Raw genomic sequence first — 18,865 nt, forward strand, 5'->3', positions numbered from 1 at the left:
TGGATGACCCGTGGCCAGGCCCGGACTGGCCACAGAGGGCAGCAGTGCGGAGGGCAAATGCCCGGTGGGGTGGGCCCATTCCGACGGCCGGTGGGCCAAGTCTGTGTGGGGAAATTGCTAGATGTGATCAGAGTAAATAACTAAATTTATTTCAACCAAATATTTTATTACCTTTAATGTGTACGCTTAATTGCTTATTTACGCTCTCGGTTGCCATTAAGTCCCCATATTTTGCAGCCCCAAAGATCCTTCCTCACCGGCGTGCATTTTTTCTTTTTGTACCAGCACCAAATGGGGCCCCGGTGTGTGCTCACAAAATCCTGGGGCCGATTTCCAGTCCCGGTCCGTCAAACTGCCCGCGGCGGCGGCGGCGACGCGCGGGGTTACTCACTGCGGCGGGGTTACTCACTGCGGCGAGATGAGGATGTTGGCGAGGAAGGTGAGCAGGAGGATGAGCACCGAGCATCCCACGGCCACTCCGCTCTGCGGCTCCCGCTCGCACGCGAAGCGAGACTCCAGCTCCGAGTCCACGAAGCGCAGGGTCACCTTGCTCGTCTGCCGCCCCTCCGCACTGCGGGACAAGCCGCGGTTTTAGAAGCCGCACGTCCACACGCGCTTTCCTTGGCACCGCCCGTATACCCCGTGGTAAAAGTCACCGGGAATCAGAATATTTATTGACGCTGGAGAAATTCTATGAGTTTTTTTTTCACAGATGGTCCGCTCGTCCAGTAGAATGCGCTCGCTCTCATCGCCCTGTTTCTCTCGTTACGATCGCGGGAAGGAGAGAGACAAGAACGGACCCGGGTACGCTCAGATGCAGGGTTGAGCCTGGATAACGCTTGCATGGGCAACGTATATCGCTGTACCACTGCTGTTGTGTGAAACACGAGCGGGCACGGTGCCGGAGTGCGTGTGGCCATCTCCTCCTCGTGTGCTGTGCCGGCCTTCACAGGTGCTGCTGCTGCTGCTGGCTAACAGCACTTGCCCCAACGGCGTGTGAAGGCTACACGAGGGGTGGGTGGACCTTTGTCTTTGTGCTGTACGTACGTCCTGGCCGTCTCTCTGGCCGCCAGGGCCGCGTCGAGGAGGCCGCTCAGGTCGGGCTCCACTGACGAGGAGGAGGCGGCCGCAGCGTCGGGTCCCGGGCCCTCGGGGTGAACGCGGCCGCGACGGTTCAGCACCAGCGCGTCGGCGCCCTGCGGCGCACGGGGACAGCACGGGGAGAACACAAAGACAAAGATCCCCCGTATAGCGTTCACAGACTGTTGGGGCAGGTGCGGTTAGCGAGGTGCACCTGTGAAGGCCGGCGCTGTGGCACACGAGGTGGTGGGTGGACAGCACCACTCCCCAGTAGCGATGTTTTTTTTTTACACATCACACAAGGCATTAATTTGAGGCTGAGTCGACCTAGGGGAGGCCCAGGACCAGGTTCAGATAACCATCACAGATGTTGGAGTCAGTGAGCGGGAATCGAACTTAGCCCGCCGGGTTCACAGCCCAGCGCGCTAACCGCTGCACTACCACTCCCGATGGCACACACACACATGCACACACGCACACACACACGCACACACACACGCACACACACACACACGTAGCTACAGTGCTTGCAAGAGGGCATACTGGATGTGGTGCGTCGGGTGGCAACATTTGACCGGCTGGTATTTAAAGACTCACGCGCGCGCGTGGGGGGATGAGTGGGGAGAGATAACGCGACGGAAATACGTGGGGGGGGGGGGACACGTTGAACTCACGGGGGGGGGGGGGGGGGTGGAGGGAGGACACGTGGAACGGACGGGGAGGGTGGGGTACACGCAGGTAAACATGACGGGGATTCTGGATGAAACGACAGGAGGTGTGCGGGGTGGATGGGAATGTATCACAGGGGCATGCAAATAGGGAACTCGGGAATGGAGGCTGTACGGGGGACGCACAGGCGACGACTGATTGGGGAACGCGTTGGGGAAGCAACACGGGTGACGTGACCCCGCTCGCGACGCCACCGCCAAGTTCAACCGGGAAAGAGAAACCGGCGATGGTATTGGCGAATGAGTCGACGCGATCTGAGTGGCCGCTGCGTTCGCATTAACAAGACACACGTGACAGTGTCCTATGATGGTGTTACAGCCCCCCCCCAGTCTGTGTATGCCCCCCACTGTTTGCCTATGCAGGAGGGCTGGCTAGGAGCGACGGACCGTGACACCCGGAGGACGAACTACCGATTCAATGAGGTCACCCGACAGGGCTTCACGTAGGGACTCGCGGCCATCAGCCAGAACGTCAGCTGTCCACGTGCTCATTTATTGACGTTCGTTATGAAGACTGCAGCATCTGTGTACGTTGAACTTCTTTCGCACCGTACGTAGCCAACCGGCGGCACGACTGGAGGCGCGCGGTTCGAATTGGGACAGTCGCTCCGACCGCAGGGCCCAGCGTTTTCTGTTCGCGACAAAAGCGGCACTGCGACGGACAGCGGTTGCGAAACAGCGGACACAACCGGCGTTGCACTGAGCGAAAGGTTTTGTCAGGAACGTGCCAAGGGAGGCGGTTGCGGGCAAGGGAGAGCATCTGAGACAAACGGCGCAAGGACAACGGGGAGGAGGAGAAATGTTGCGTCCTGCGACGCGACGGTTTTGAACGCGGCTCGAGAACACGGTTTGAGCGAGAGCAAAAAATGGCAAATCTCGTCCGGCGACTCCTTTTGGGAGGGCGTTTGAAGGCGTCAAATCGGTGGTGAAAAATGTCCGCGACAGTAGCGATAAATGAGCGGCGAGCAAGTGACGGGCCAATGGTCAGAGAGTTCAGGGGGGGTGGGGGGGGGGAATCAACACGTGATGAACAAATCAATCAACCGATCCCCCATACTGCTTTAAGTGATTTTGTACTGTTGTAACTTTCTGACCCTCCCCTCCTGGACATCTGTCAACAAAGAGCTTCATAGCTCATCAGATTTCTCACAGGATAAAAACAAAGATTCTGATTCCGATTGGCTTCTATCGATCCGAGTCAGGAAGCCATCATCCCCGCTGGAGTTGAGATTGGTTTAACACGTAGGCTTTCGCGACCAATATCATCCACAATAGAGACGTTTTGGGTTAGATCACGTAAATATAGAAATGTGTCGTTAAAACCCACCACCACCCGACACAGCCAACGAGTAAGGGTTGTCACGTAAACAGAACGTGGCCAATTTGTCACTCGTACAGCAACACCGGTGTGTTGGAGAGCCAAGCCACAACATTCACAATCCGAGTTCGACGTTTCGCCAGTAATTACAACCAGCTTCATCAGGCGACAGCCAGATTTGTGGCGAGATTGGTCATCTGGTGTGACTTAACAGCGCCCTTCACAGGCGCGGCCACCACGAAAACTCCTAGCTCTGTTTGGTGGCCCATTCCCTGAGCCTGGTCTCTTTGTCTCAGCGATCCGGTGGATTCACCCCTTGGCCTGCAGCAGAAGGGGTTGCAGCGCGGGGTCCAGGCGGTCCGTCCCGGGTTTTGATGAGCTCCGATGACTTGTCACTGAGGGTCGTGATCTGCGTCTCCTGCGTGTTAAAGGACAGAGATCCTCGCTCATTGCCTCGTAACAGACGTTTGATGCAGGTGCTGTCACAGCAAGCACCTCCTGTGTACAAAGACAGACACGTGAAGACAAAGATCCCCCGTATAGCCTGATTAGACTGCTGGGGCAAGTGCTGTTAGCGAGCACCTATGAAGGCCGGCGCGGCGCACGAGGGGGTGGGTGGCAAGCACCACGCCCGAAACGCCTTTGTCTCCCCAGTGGCGATGTTTACACACCACACCAGATACCGTACTGATTTGAGGCTGAGTCGACCTAGGGGAGGCCCAGGACCGGTTCAGATAATGGTCACTGCTGTTGGCCGTGAGCGGGAATCGAACTCGGGTCCCCGGGTTTGTAGCGCTAACCGCTATACTACCGCTCCCCGCTAAGACGAAGACATCCACACAGACAAACGCACAGTGCGACAGATGCACACGCGGACGCAATGAAACCCAGCAATGATTCAATGCTATAGCTGTACAGGGAAGTGACTGCACAATTGTTTTGTCGAGCACCCATTAAGGCTGGCACGGCGCAACGAGGAGTAGGTGTGGCGATCACCACACCTGGCTACCTTGTCTCATTGCTGATGTTAACCAACTAGGCAGTCAGCCACTAGTACTAACCAGCCAGTCAGCTACTAGTACTAACCAGCCAGGCAGCTACTAGTACTAACCAGCCAGTCAGCTACTAGTACTAACCAGCCAGTCAGCTACTAGTACTAACCAGCCAGTCAGCTACTAGTACTAACCAGCCAGTCAGCTACTAGTACTAACCAGCCAGTCAGCTACTAGTACTAACCAACCAGTCAGCCACTAGTACTAACCAGCCAGTCAGCCACTAGTACTAACCAGCCAGTCAGCCACTAGTACTTACCAGCCAGTCAGCTACTAGTACTAACCAGCCAGTCAGCTACTAGTACTAACCAACCAGTCAGCTACTAGTACTAACCAACCAGTCAGCCACTAGTACTAACCAGCCAGTCAGCCACTAGTACTTACCAGCCAGTCAGCTACTAGTACTAACCAGCCAGTCAGCCACTAGTACTAACCAACCAGTCAGCCACTAGTACTAACCAGCCAGTCAGCCACTAGTACTAACCAGCCAGTCAGCCACTAGTACTAACCAACCAGTCAGCCACTAGTACTAACCAGCCAGTCAGCTACTAGTACTAACCAGCCAGTCAGCTACTAGTACTAACCAGCCAGTCAGCCACTAGTACTAACCAGCCAGTCAGCCACTAGTACTAACCAACCAGTCAGCCACTAGTACTAACCAACCAGTCAGCCACTAGTACTAACCAGCCAGTCAGCCACTAGTACTAACCAGCCAGTCAGCCACTAGTACTAACCAACCAGTCAGCCACTAGTACTAACCAACCAGTCAGCCACTAGTACTAACCAGCCAGTCAGCTACTAGTACTAACCAGCCAGTCAGCCACTAGTACTAACCAGCCAGTCAGCCACTAGTACTAACCAGCCAGGCAGTCAGCTACTAGTACTAACCAGCCAGGCAGTCAGCTACTAGTACTAACCAGCCAGTCAGCTACTAGTACTAACCAGCCAGTCAGCCACTAGTACTAACCAGCCAGTCAGCTACTAGTACTAACCAGCCAGTCAGCTACTAGTACTAACCAGCCAGTCAGCTACTAGTACTAACCAGCCAGGCAGCTACTAGTACTAACCAACCAGTCAGCCACTAGTACTAACCAGCCAGTCAGCTACTAGTACTAACCAACCAGTCAGCCACTAGTACTAACCAGCCAGTCAGCTACTAGTACTAACCAGCCAGTCAGCTACTAGTACTAACCAACCAGTCAGCCACTAGTACTAACCAACCAGTCAGCTACTAGTACTAACCAGCCAGTCAGCTACTAGTACTAACCAACCAGTCAGCCACTAGTACTAACCAGCCAGTCAGCTACTAGTACTAACCAGCCAGTCAGCCACTAGTACTAACCAGCCAGTCAGCCACTAGTACTAACCAGCCAGTCAGCCACTAGTACTAACCAACCAGTCAGCCACTAGTACTAACCAGCCAGTCAGCTACTAGTACTAACCAGCCAGTCAGCTACTAGTACTAACCAGCCAGTCAGCTACTAGTACTAACCAGCCAGTCAGCTACTAGTACTAACCAGCCAGTCAGCTACTAGTACTAACCAGCCAGTCAGCTACTAGTACTAACCAGCCAGTCAGCTACTAGTACTAACCAGCCAGTCAGCTACTAGTACTAACCAGCCAGTCAGCCACTAGTACTAACCAACCAGTCAGCCACTAGTACTAACCAGCCAGTCAGCTACTAGTACTAACCAGCCAGTCAGCTACTAGTACTAACCAGCCAGTCAGCTACTAGTACTAACCAGCCAGTCAGCTACTAGTACTAACCAGCCAGGCAGCTACTAGTACTAACCAGCCAGTCAGCCACTAGTACTAACCAGCCAGTCAGCTACTAGTACTAACCAACCAGTCAGCCACTAGTACTAACCAGCCAGTCAGCTACTAGTACTAACCAGCCAGTCAGCTACTAGTACTAACCAGCCAGTCAGCCACTAGTACTAACCAGCCAGTCAGCCACTAGTACTAACCAGCCAGGCAGTCAGCTACTAGTACTAACCAGCCAGGCAGTCAGCTACTAGTACTAACCAGCCAGTCAGCCACTAGTACTAACCAGCCAGTCAGCCACTAGTACTAACCAACCAGTCAGCCACTAGTACTAACCAGCCAGGCAGTCAGCTACTAGTACTAACCAGCCAGGCAGTCAGCTACTAGTACTAACCAACCAGTCAGCTACTAGTACTAACTAACTAGGCAGTCAGCTACTAGTACTAACCAACCAGGCAGTCAGCCACTAGTACTAACCAACCAACCAGTCAGCTACTAGTACTAACTAACTAGGCAGTCAGCTACTAGTACTAACCAACCAGGCAGTCAGCCACTAGTACTAACCAACCAACCAGTCAGCTACTAGTACTAACTAACTAGGCAGTCAGCTACTAGTACTAACCAACCAGGCAGTCAGCTACTCGTACTAACCAACTCGCCAGCCGCGAGCGCTCACCCTTCCATTGACCGGTCACTTCCCCTACGCCTCCGCTCGAGGGCTACCCAGATGCTCTTGGGAGGCCCGGTACAGAATACCCCCCCCCCCCCAGCCCCCCCACCCCCCTTATTATACCATCCACGAGCCCCCCGTTATGGGGGGCCCTCTTTTGTGTGAGACCCTCCGCGGGAAAATTACCACTTTACCCCCTCCAACCCCCCCCCCTCTCGCCACCCTCACCCCCTCGGCCGGGGGCACCACGAGGTAGGTGATGATGGACTTGTTGCGGAGGTAGTCGCTCCGCTCGCCGCCGTTGCCGACCTCCAGGGCGAACTCCCCGTGCAGGCACTGGCATGTGGACTGGGAGATGTGCACGCGCCTACGGGGGGGGGGGGGCAGTGCAGTCACGAGCAGCGCAGTCACGACCAGGGCAGGCACACGCACTTTCAAATCTATACTGAAAACGAATTTCTTTATAATTGGTTATTGTGGTGTTTAGCACGGTTGGCTACGTACGGCGTGAAGGAAGTTCGACGCACATACGCACGCACGCGGAGGGAAGAACAACAAACTAAACACTGGAAGCAGTGATAAATGAAATACGTTTTCAATCTAGAACTCGATCCCGTACAGCTTTACACACATACATCGACTTCGAGATATGATACAAAGCTTAAAGAGAGGCCACAGTAGACACTGTGCCTAGAGCCTACTCACCCACACACTCACCCAGCCACTCATTCACCCACTCACTCACTCACCCATTCACTCACTCATCCACTTACTCACCCACTCATCGACTCACTCACTCACCCACTCACTCACTCACCCACTCATTCACCCACTCACTCATTAATCTACTCATTCACCCACCCATTCATCCATTCACTCATTCAATCACTCATTCACCCAGTCACTCACCCACTCATTCACTCACTCACCCACCCATTCACTCACCCACTTACTCACCCACTCATTCATTCACTCATTTACCCACCCACTTACCCACTCACTCACCCACCAGGGCCGTATTATCCAAAAGGCAACAGTTGGCATTGTGCCTAGGGCAAACGAGAACCAAAGTGTGACCTCACACGAGAAAGTTGAAATTAGAACGTTCTGGAGGTTCCTAACCCTGGGATTCCGGCCGATTCCATCTTGTTGGCGAGCGTCACATCCGTGGACCAGACGTCGTACTGCCAGTTCTTCTGGCCCAGCACTCCGCCCAGCACGCAGCCCGTGTGGATGCCCACTCGCATGTTCACGTCCGTGTTGGTCATCTTGCGCACGTAGCTGTAATGACAGGGGAGTCAGCCTGCAGTGCGAGTGGACTGGTGGCCACGGAAGGTAATGACAGGGGAGTCAGCCTGCGGTGCGAATGGACTGGTGGCCACGGGAGGTAATGACAGGGGAGTCAGCCTGCAGTGCGAATGGACTGGTGGCCACGGGAGGTAATGACAGGAGAGTCAGCCTACAGTGCGAATGGACTGGTGGCCACGGGAGGTAATGACAGGGGAGTCAGCCTGCAGTGCGAATGGACTGGTGGCCACGGGAGGTAATGACAGGGGAGTCAGCCTGCAGTGCGAATGGACTGGTGGCCACGGGAGGTAATGACAGGGGAGTCAGCCTGCGGTGCGAATGGACTGGTGGCCACGGGAGGTAATGACAGGGGAATGTCGTGATTTATAATTTTATTTATATTATTATTTATATAATTTTTATTATTTATTTGAATTTTTTACCTACGTGACTTTACCGAAAAAACCTAAGAGTAGTGATTCAACAAACTAACCGTTTTAAGTGAGATGATGACATTGCAGAACGTCGCTTCTAATCGTTCAGTTTTAATGCAAAGCACTTGGCGAGTTAATTCTAAGTCCAGTGGGTGGCCAGCTTCAGCCAATTAGGGAGCACAAAGGTTAATGAACCAATTGAGACTGCACCTTGCAAAGTAATCAAATGCGCAATGCCATTTTTATAATGCGCCCATATTCAGAATTCCGTTGAGTCTGAGAGGTTAATGAGTAATTACGGCGCTAATGAATCGTCGCGTATGCACCTGGGTGCAAGTGCAAATCCGTGACGTTATTAACTGGTTTTCACTGCTTCCTTGTGCCTGCCTGCTCTGTTTCCCTGCCCTGTCGTCTCTGAGCCTGCCCGCCGTCTCTATGCCATGGCAGTCCTTGCTTGTCAAATAATCATCTGCCTGCCTCTCTTCTTTGCCTGCCTCTCTGCTTTCGTATCTGCCTCCCTGTGCCTGCGACTTCAATGTCTCCCCTCGAATCGCTTTCCTGTCATCCTGCGTCTGTGCCTCTGTGCTTTCTTCCCATCACACCTGCCTCTCATGCTTGTCTGCCTTGTTCCCTTCTTGTCTGCCTCTCGCTCTATCCCTCTGCGTTCCTCTCTGCCCGTGTCTCTCTGCCTTTCCATATGTCTCTCCCCTCTTGTCTGCCTCTCTCGCTTTCTCTCTGCCTGTCTCTCTCTCTCTCTGTGTCTGTCCCTCTGCCCCATCCCCTCCCTCCCCTCTTGTCTGTCTGTGTGTCTCACGAAATCGCCTCCACCATGTCGAGGCCCATCTTGATGCAGCACACCGCGTGGTCTGGGATGAATTCGGGCACTCCGCACACGCAGTAGTAGCAGTCGCCCAGGATCTTGATGCGCAGCTGCTTGTGATTCTGTTCACAGATTTCTCATCACCATCAGCATCATCGTCGTCATCACCATCATCACCAATCATAATTCGAGACCCAAACATCATCGCATCAGAACATGAACAGGGCCCATGCGCAGCGTCTCCTTTATGAATAGAAAATTAAAGACACGAGCAGCATATTCTTTGTATTCTTTAGTTATTTCGGTAAAGTCACGTAGATAAAAACAAAGTTAATCAAAAATAGAATAAAAACAAAAAAACACTAATGTAGACTATAGCCTGGTTCTTAATCGGAGTGAGTGTACTGGCAATCTATAATGTAGACTGTAGCCTGGTTTCGATTTAAAGCTTTCGTGACTGCAGGGATTCATCTTCTTGGTTCTTTCGGTAAAGTCACGTAGAATGGAAATAATAAAATAATAAAAATAAAACATTATAAAATAATTATCTCAAATAATTTGTGAGAATTATGTGAGAATTATTTTATAATGTTTTATTTTTATTATTTTATTATTTCCATTCTACGTGACTTTACCGAAAGAACCAAGAAGACTCATGCTAAATCCCCTACTAAATCCCATGCTAAATCCCATACTAAATCCCATACTAAATCCCATGCTCGATCCCATGCTAAATCCCATGCTCAATCCCATGTTAAAATTATGCAAATATAAAGTTTTCTAATAGCAGCACTTGCCCCCGAGAGTCTGCTCTGAAAGTGTGTTGTGTGTAAGTGTGTAGTGTGCGAGAGTGAGTGAGAGTGTGAGCTCACGTCGGACAGCTGATCGAACCTCGCGAAGAGTTCGTTGAGCAGGCGCACAAGTTCGTTCGCACTGCACGCGGAGGCGAGCTGCGTGAAGCCCACGATGTCCGCGAACAGAATACTACCACGCCACCATCATCATAAACATCATCATCAACATCATCATCAACATCAACACCAGCGAACAGAATACTACCACACCACCACCATCAACATCATCATCATAAACATCATCAACATCAACACCAGCGAACAGAATACTACCACACCATCACCACCATCATCATAAACAACATCAACATCATCAACACCAGCGAACAGAATACTACCACACCATTACCACCACCATCATCATAAACATCATCATCAACATCAACACCAGCGAACAGAATACTACCACGCCTTCACCACCATCAACATAAACATCATCATCATCAACATCATCACCAGCGAACAGAATACTACCACACCATCACCACCATCATCAACATCATCATCATCACCAGCGATCAGAATACTACCCCAGCCACACCACCATCATCATAAACATCATCAACATCATCATAAACACCAGCGAACAGAAAACTACCACACCATCACCACCATCATCATCATCAACATCATCACCAGCGAACAGAATACTACCACACCACCACTACCATCATCAACATCATCATAAACACCAGCGAACAGAAAACTACCACACCATCACCACCATCATCATCAACATCATCAACATCAACACCAGCGAACAGAATACTACCACACCATCACCACCATCAACATAAACATCATCATCATCAACATCATCACCAGCGAACAGAATACTACCACACCATCACCACCATCATCATCAACATCATCAACATCAACACCAGCGAACAGAAAACTACCACACCATCACCACCATCATCATAAACATCATCAACATTATCATCAACACCAGCGAACAGAATACTACCCCAGCCACACCACCATCATAAACATCATCAACATCATCATCAACATCAGCGAACAGAATACTACCACACCATCACCACCATCATAAACATCATCGTCATCATCATCAACACCAGCGAACAGAATACTACCCCAGCCACACCATCACCACCATCATAAACATCATCAACATCATCATCAACAGCAAACAGAATACTACCACACCATCACCACCATCATAAACATCATCAACATCATCATCAACAGCAAACAGAATACTACCACACCACCACCACCATCATAAACATCATCAACATCATCATCAACAGCAAACAGAATACTACCACACCATCACCACCATCATAAACATCATCAACACCAGCGAACATTACACTACCCCGGTCACACCACCACCATCGACATCATCATCATCATCAACACCAGCGAACATAATACCATCATTGTCTTAAGATGCAATCATCACCATTGCCTTATCAGCATCATGATCATAATCTTACTATATCAGCTTCATCACTCAACCTCATTACACACGGCAACCATCCCATCCCGACTGACACAACTTGGCAGGACCCTCCTGAAAAAAGAGTCACGTGACGTGGTGTTGCCTTCCTGGGTAAACGCGCATAGAAACATCAATAACAACAACAACAAAACCCACGACAAATAATCGTTGCCATCATCGTTACTGCGGAAGTTACCCATCATCACCACCACCACCACCACCACCGCAGTTGGCTACGTACGGCGCGAAAGAAGTTCAGCATACACACATGACGACCACTCGCCCATCATCTCTCTCGCCCCCCCCCCCAGGGCCCCCCCCCAGCCCCCAGCCCCACGCACCTCACGTTCTCGTGGCGGTACATGTAGAGGCTGCTAAACTGCTGCGTGTCGTTCTGACTCTTGTCCTTCCTGATGTCCGTCAGCATCTCGTCCGCGATGTGATGCGGCAGTATGGACAACAGCAGTCGTTCCTGGCGTCACAGACGTCGTTCATTCGCTCGCTGGTTCATTTACGAATTCGCTTGTTCGCTGGGTGCAATCATCTTTCATTCATTCGGGACAGAGAACAGACGTTGCGCCTGAGGTCACAGACGTCGTTCATTCGCTCGCTGGTTCATTTACGAATTCGCTTGTTCGCTGAGTGCAATCATCTTTCATTCATTCGGGACAGAGAGCAGACGTTGAGCCTGGCGTCACAGACGTCGTTCATTCGCTCGCTGGTTCATTTACGAATTCGCTTGTTCGCTGGGTGCAATCATCTTTCATTCATTCGGGACAGAGAACAGACGTTGCGCCTGAGGTCACAGACGTCGTTCATTCGCTCGCTGGTTCATTTACGAATTCGCTTGTTCGCTGGGCGCAATCATCTTTCATTCATTCGGGACAGAGAACAGACGTTGAGCCTGAGGTCACAGACGTCATTCATTCGCTCGCTGGTTCATTTACGAATTCGCTTGTTCGCTGAGTGCAATCATCTTTCATTCATTCGGGACAGAGAACAGACGTTGAGCCTGAGGTCACAGACGTCATTCATTCGCTCGCTGGTTCATTTACGAATTCGCTTGTTCGCTGAGTGCAATCATCTTTCATTCATTCGGGACAGAGAGCAGACGTTGAGCCTGAGGTCACAGACGTCATTCATTCGCTCGCTGGTTCATTTACGAATTCGCTTGTTCGCTTAGTGCAATCATCTTTCATTCATTCGGGACAGAGAACAGACGTTGAGCCTGAGGTCACAGACGTCATTCATTCGCTCGCTGGTTCATTTACGAATTCGCTTGTTGGCTGAGTGCAATCATCTTTCATTCATTCGGGACAGAGAGCAGACGTTGAGCCTGAGGTCACAGACGTCATTCATTCGCTCGCTGGTTCATTTACGAATTCGCTTGTTCGCTTAGTGCAATCATCTTTCATTCATTCGGGACAGAGAACAGACGTTGAGCCTGAGGTCACAGACGTCATTCATTCGCTCGCTGGTTCATTTACGAATTCGCTTGTTCGCTGAGTGCAATCATCTTTCATTCATTCGGGACAGAGAACAGACGTTGAGCCTGAGGTCACAGACGTCGTTCATTCGCTCGCTGGTTCATTTACGAATTCGCTTGTTCGCTGAGTGCAATCATCTTTCATTCATTCGGGACAGAGAACAGACGTTGAGCCTGAGGTCACAGACGTCGTTCATTCGCTCGCTGGTTCATTTACGAATTCGCTTGTTCGCTGAGTGCAATCATCTTTCATTCATTCGGGACAGAGAACAGACGTTAAACCTGAGGTCACAGACGTCGTTCATTCGCTCGCTGGTTCATTTACGAATTCGCTTGTTCGCTGAGTGCAATCATCTTTCATTCATTCGGGACAGAGAACAGACGTTGCGCCTGAGGTCACAGCCGTCATTCATTCGCGCATTCGTTTGATCACTCGTTTATTCGTTCATTGATCATTCACTCACTCACCAATTCATCAATTCGCCCCAAGGAACAGAGCCTTGACCTCACAACTTCAAAAGTGCTGTTTGTTACTGGGCCACTTGGCGATCCGGGCCGTTGTAATAAAAAAAGAAACCCCGATAAGACCTGCTTGTGGTTGCGTCTGTAGCGTGCGGGGTGCCTAGGATCGCTCTCATCCCTCGTTGACACCACCGAGAGAGGCGCTGGGAGTTTAATTCCCTACCCTGGCTCCGGTGACATCCACCCCGCCTCCACTCACCCCACACAGCCCCCCCAACAGCACAGAGGACGCCCACCTCCAGTGTACAGTCACAGGATTCAATAACAAGCTGGCAAGCCAGGGAAATAAGGGAGCCTAAATGTTGTGAGGATATTCGGCGGCACGCGTGTACAAATACGTGAACGGAAACACACCAACACGGGCACGCACAAGAAGACGCAGCAGATTGTTTATACCGCGCAATGTTACTGGTAGGAACCACCTGGTTCCACCAGCCCACATGGGATTATTGTGTCCGTCCGTCCGTCCGTCGTGCATCCAAAAATGCGAGGGGAGGGGCTGGGTGGGGAGGGTGGGGCTGGGTGGGGGGTGGGGCTGGGTGGGGAGGGGCTGGTCACCCCGTGGTGCCCTTATAAAACTCAACGTTTAACCTACTCACGCTGGCTTGTGCCCGCCCTAACAGTCGGGCATATTTGCGGAATACACCACGCCGCCGTTGACCCTGGCCATTGACCGAGCAACCCAACGTTCCTACCAGCTCCCTCCGCAGGAATGTGTTATTGTTATTATTATGTTGTAACTTATATAGCTGCCAATCGTGCCCCAAAGATAAACAGATCTGGGCTCCTGATCTCTAGGCGAAGGCTGCCTGCTCCGCTTTGTTAAACACCCGGCGGGGCGCGCAATGCGACGCGGACGAATCACGACAAATCGACGCCTGGCCGGGCTCTGTCTGAAAGCATCGTCCACCCAGTTTGAACATTGGCTCAGGAGGAGACGCGTCTCGCGAACGATGATCCGGAGGAGGCAGAAGAATGCGGATGAGGCACATCCTGGGTGGTGAAAGGCCGATGGAGGAGGACGGAAGGATGCGAGGCGATGGCGCTGTGTGCACGCCGAAATTTTTTTCGCACCGTACGTAGCCGACCGCGCTAATTGGAGGTGCCGGGAAGGGGGGGGGTGAAGGACAACAAACTAAAGACAAAGCAGTTCTAAAGAAATGAGTTTGGCAATCTAAATGATGATTTAAAAGTGCGTAGCTTGCTAATATCGGAAGGAAGAACGTTCCAGACGGCTGCGGAAGCGCATCTGAAAGCGCCGCGCGATGTGGTGAGCGCCGTCTTTGTTCGACGGTTAGTCAAGAGCCGCTGCCGCTGCTGCTGCGAGGATCATCCGAGTTTGCGTGATTGATGGTTTTAGCTCCTTGAGGTCAGCGAGGTGGTATTGTGGCTGCGTGCGCGATGGTGGTGCCGCGTGTTGATGATGAGCCAGACAAGACAGAAGACGTGGATCGATCGGGCACGTCCTACGGTGGAGATTGCGTGACGAAGGAGCTTCCGGGAAGATGTTGAGAGAGAGAGAGACAGGTGAAGGCAGGTGTCATAGAGATACACAATCTGCGTGACAACGTGAAGGAGGCGGAGGGATGGAGGAGTGGGGGGTGAGTGGTTGGTTAGGGGGGTGGTTGAGTGGGTGAGTAAATCGCCCAGGGCGTTCGTGAATTGGTTGAGCAAGCAATGAAGTGGATGGACGAGTAGGTGAGCGAATGAGCGCGTTGAATAAGGAAAAGAGTTGGCGAGTTAATAGGCGAACGAGTAGGTGAGTGCATTGGTGAGCGAGAGAGCAAGAGAGAGAGATAGGGAGGCCAGTGAGTGAGTGATATTAACAACAATTATAATAAGACAGACACCATCACATCCGTAGAGGCAGCATTTCCTGCCCGTGCAGCGTTGTGCATCGTCTAGCCCACCTGAGAGTCCCACCTGCCCAACACACTCGCTCGCTGCGCCCTAGGCCCTAGGGCATCACGACCAGGATGCACAGCATCGGGTGCAGGCTGCGCATGGCGGTGCAGGAGAGTTGAAGGGATTGCAGGTGGGAGCATGCAGGAAGAGGGGGAGCAGGGGGGTGCAGGTGGTACAGGGGGTGCAGGTGGTGTAGGTGGTGCAGGTGGTGCAGGTGGTGACAGGTGGTGCAGGTGGTGTAGGTGGTGCAGGTGGTGACAGGGTGGTGCAGGTTGTGCAGGAGGTCACAGGGTGGTGCAGGTGGTGTAGGTGGTGCAGGTGGTGTAGGTGGTGCAGGTGGTGCAGGTGGTGCAGGTGGTGACAGGGTGGTGCAGGTGGTGCAGGTGGTCACAGGGTGGTGCAGGTGTTTACAGGTTGGTTACTGGTGGTGGAGGTGGTCACAGGGTGGTGCAGGTGGTCACAGGTGGTCACAGGGTGGTGCAGGTGGTCACAGGTGGTCACAGGGTGGTGCAGGTGGTGCAGGTGGTGCAGGTGGTTACAGGTGGTGCAGGTGGTCACAGGGTGGTGCAGGTGTTCACAGGGTGGTGCAGGTGGTGACAGATTGGTGCAGGTGGTCACAGGTGGTGCAGATGGTCACAGGGTGGTTACAGGTGTTCACAGGGTGGTGGCAGGGACGTTGCGTGAACCCTCACCTGCTGCAGCCTCTGCTCGTCGAGGCTGAGTTTCACCTCGAGGGACTGCCTCGCCTCCACGAAGGCTCGCCGCTGCTTGCGGTCCGCCATCAGATAGGCGAGCAGCCCGGCCAGAGCCCCGCACAGCAGCACCAGGGCGTCGGCTACCAGCTGCGCCGGAGGGACCACGGTTAGAGTCCCGGTCACGGTCACGGGAGTCGGGGTTCGATCATAGAGTTGGAGGGGGACAGGTGAAGAGTTTTCTTTGAGGGTTGGGGTTGGAGGGTTGAGGTCAGGGGAGGTGGTCGTGAGTTGGATAACAAAATGTGGATGCGGTGTTTTGTTTAGAGGGAAAATTCGTGTTTGGTGGGGCTCCTTAATGGCTCGTACGTGCTATGTCCAGTCACCACTGTGTGTTACTCAACTTTACCGACCCACCCCCAAGGGACGACGATGATGATGAGTTGAGTTTGAGGACGAAGGTTTTCTGTAACTGCCTCCCAACATTATCAGCCACTAACACCATCAGTCACTAACACCATCAGTCACTAACACCATCAGTCACTAACGCCATCAGTCACTAACACCATCAGTCACTAACACCATCAGCTCAGGGGGTGCGGCAATAGGTGAGGTGGGGCCCCGCAATAGTCGACAACAAATCTCAAGGTGGTGATCAAGGGGGGGAGGGGGGGTCCCAACTCGTAGCTTTGGCCACCAGGGGGGTGGGTGGGGGGGGGGCAAGGCACCCCCTGGCCCCCCTCGCCCCCACTGCCCCCCACGCTACTGCCTGGAATGTATTTATTTGGCACGAGTGGCGGTGGCGTGCGCGAGTTCTGCGATGGGCAACTTGGGGGGGCTCGGAGACAAAGGGGTCCAGGCAAGCGAGCGTTAGAGAGGGGTTCAGGGTTGCGGGCAATGACTTTCCTTTGATCCATTCGGCCACGCAGTTTCCTGTCGGGCGAAGTCGCGGAATGGGGAGATAAGTCGGCACCGACGTTTCATTTGAATTGGATCGACTTGTCGCGACTAATCATAACCCACTCCCCACTCCCCACTTACCCCACCGCCACCCTCACGGTCACCGGTACGGACAGACAGACGGATCAACAGACAGACAGACCGACGGACAGCCAGCCAGACGGACGAACCGACAGACGGACGGACAGATGGACAGACAGACAGACAAACAAAGTGACAAACCAACAGACGGACACCCAGGCAGACAGACAGTCAGTCAGACAGACATACCGCCAGACAGACGGATCAACAGACAGACAGACGGACCAACAGACGGACAGCCAGACAGACGGACCAACAGACAGACGCATAGCCAGACAGACGCACAGTCAGCCAGCCAGACAGACAGACGGACCAACAGACAGACGCATAGCCAGACAGAAGCACAGTCAGCCAGCCAGACAGACAGACATATCAACAGACAGACAGACGGACCAACAGCCAGACGCACAGCCAGACCGACAGACGGACCGACGGACGAACGTGCAGAGGGACATCGGGGTGGGTGGGGGTGGGGGTCTCGCGCGCGCGCCGCGGGGCCACCTGGAGCACGAGGGTGGCGGGCTCGGTGTCTGCGCGCGGCTCGTGCAGCGAGGCGGCGAGCGCCACGACGACGATGTAGAGGGCGTTGGGCAGCAGCGCGAGCAGCGACAGCGCGGGCAGAGCGAGGGGCATCGAGATGAAGAGGGCGAACGTGAAGAAGACGCGCCACGCGAGCGCGTCGGCCGGCTGTGCGCCCTTGCCGCCGGACGCGTACGAGGCGAGGTATGCGTATAGGAGCACTTCGGAGTGGAGCCACGCCACGTAGGGAGCCGCACGCTCGGCCACGATTCCTCGGCGCGCCAGGGCGAGCAGCGGAGCGCCCGCGCTCACGCCCAGCGCGGCCACCACGAGCGAGGGGAGCTTCTCGCGCGAGTAGAGCGCTGCGCACGTGGCCAGGACGTAGGCGCCGAAGAGAGCGACGAAGGCGACGAGAACGGTGAGGGTGGCGGCGCGCTGGCGTCGGAAGTAGCCCTGGTAGAGCGACTCGACGGCCGCCGGCTCGAAGGTGAGACGCACGAAGGGCACGAGGCGCGAGCAGCACGCGAAGACGCCGCGGTGCGACGCGGAGCGCTCAGCCGAGTACTCGAGCGAGTACTCGGTGGCGAACTCGTTCTCCGACATGAGGCGCTTCTTGGCCATCGTGCTCGGTTGGCGTTGGGGCGGGGGGGGGTGCTGAGTGGTGCTGGAGGTGGTGGTGATGATGAGTGGTGCTGGAGGTGGTGATGCTGTTACTGGTGCTGCTGGTGCTACTGGTGGAGGTGGTACTGGTGGTGCTGGAGGTGTTGGTGGTGGTGGTTTGTGTGTGGATTTTGGAGTTGTAAATGATGACGACTGCTTTGAGTGCACGCGAGATGTAAGTTGAACTTCTTTCACACCGAACGTAGCCAACCGCGCCAATCAGTGGATAGTTTTCTGGATCGCGATGATTATGCGAATAGAGGGCGATGACGAGTGTGATGATGATGATGATGGTGACGAAAAGAAAAGATGACAATGAGGCTGATTAAAAATAATATATGACAATGAAAAACAGCGAAGATCTTTTAAAAGATAAAGGAAAATCAATAGCAAGAGATGGCAATGATGATGAAAGAAATAAACAGTTGAAAGGATTTCTAACAGCCGAATAAATAAATAACAACAATAAAGTATGAAGAACAACAACACAATTAAACGAAACTATATTTACGTTAAACAATAAAGGGAAATCAAAGTTAAGACAATCGCAGCAACGAAGGCG

General features: G+C 53.0%; 1 protein-coding gene across 1 annotated transcript in view; it reads right to left on the minus strand.

The window, feature by feature from the left end:
- The window catches only part of LOC144725121 (adenylate cyclase type 3-like), a 36,614-nt gene extending 18,350 nt beyond the window's left edge, over positions 1-18,264 (minus strand). The window contains exons 1-9 of the mRNA XM_078604593.1: positions 17,626-18,264; positions 16,084-16,233; positions 11,820-11,950; positions 10,026-10,137; positions 9,148-9,275; positions 7,735-7,893; positions 6,841-6,979; positions 1,048-1,196; positions 410-571 (exon numbers count right to left, since the gene is read on the minus strand). Of these exons, the coding sequence (XP_078460719.1) occupies positions 410-571; positions 1,048-1,196; positions 6,841-6,979; positions 7,735-7,893; positions 9,148-9,275; positions 10,026-10,137; positions 11,820-11,950; positions 16,084-16,233; positions 17,626-18,264 (1,769 nt within the window). The remainder of the gene's footprint in view (positions 1-409; positions 572-1,047; positions 1,197-6,840; positions 6,980-7,734; positions 7,894-9,147; positions 9,276-10,025; positions 10,138-11,819; positions 11,951-16,083; positions 16,234-17,625) is intronic.
- Between the last annotated feature and the right edge of the window lie 601 nt (positions 18,265-18,865).

This window comes from Lampetra planeri, chromosome 22 (genome assembly GCF_965212315.1).
Source record: "Lampetra planeri chromosome 22, kcLamPlan1.2.h2, whole genome shotgun sequence".
Taxonomy (NCBI): Eukaryota; Metazoa; Chordata; class Hyperoartia; order Petromyzontiformes; family Petromyzontidae; genus Lampetra; species Lampetra planeri.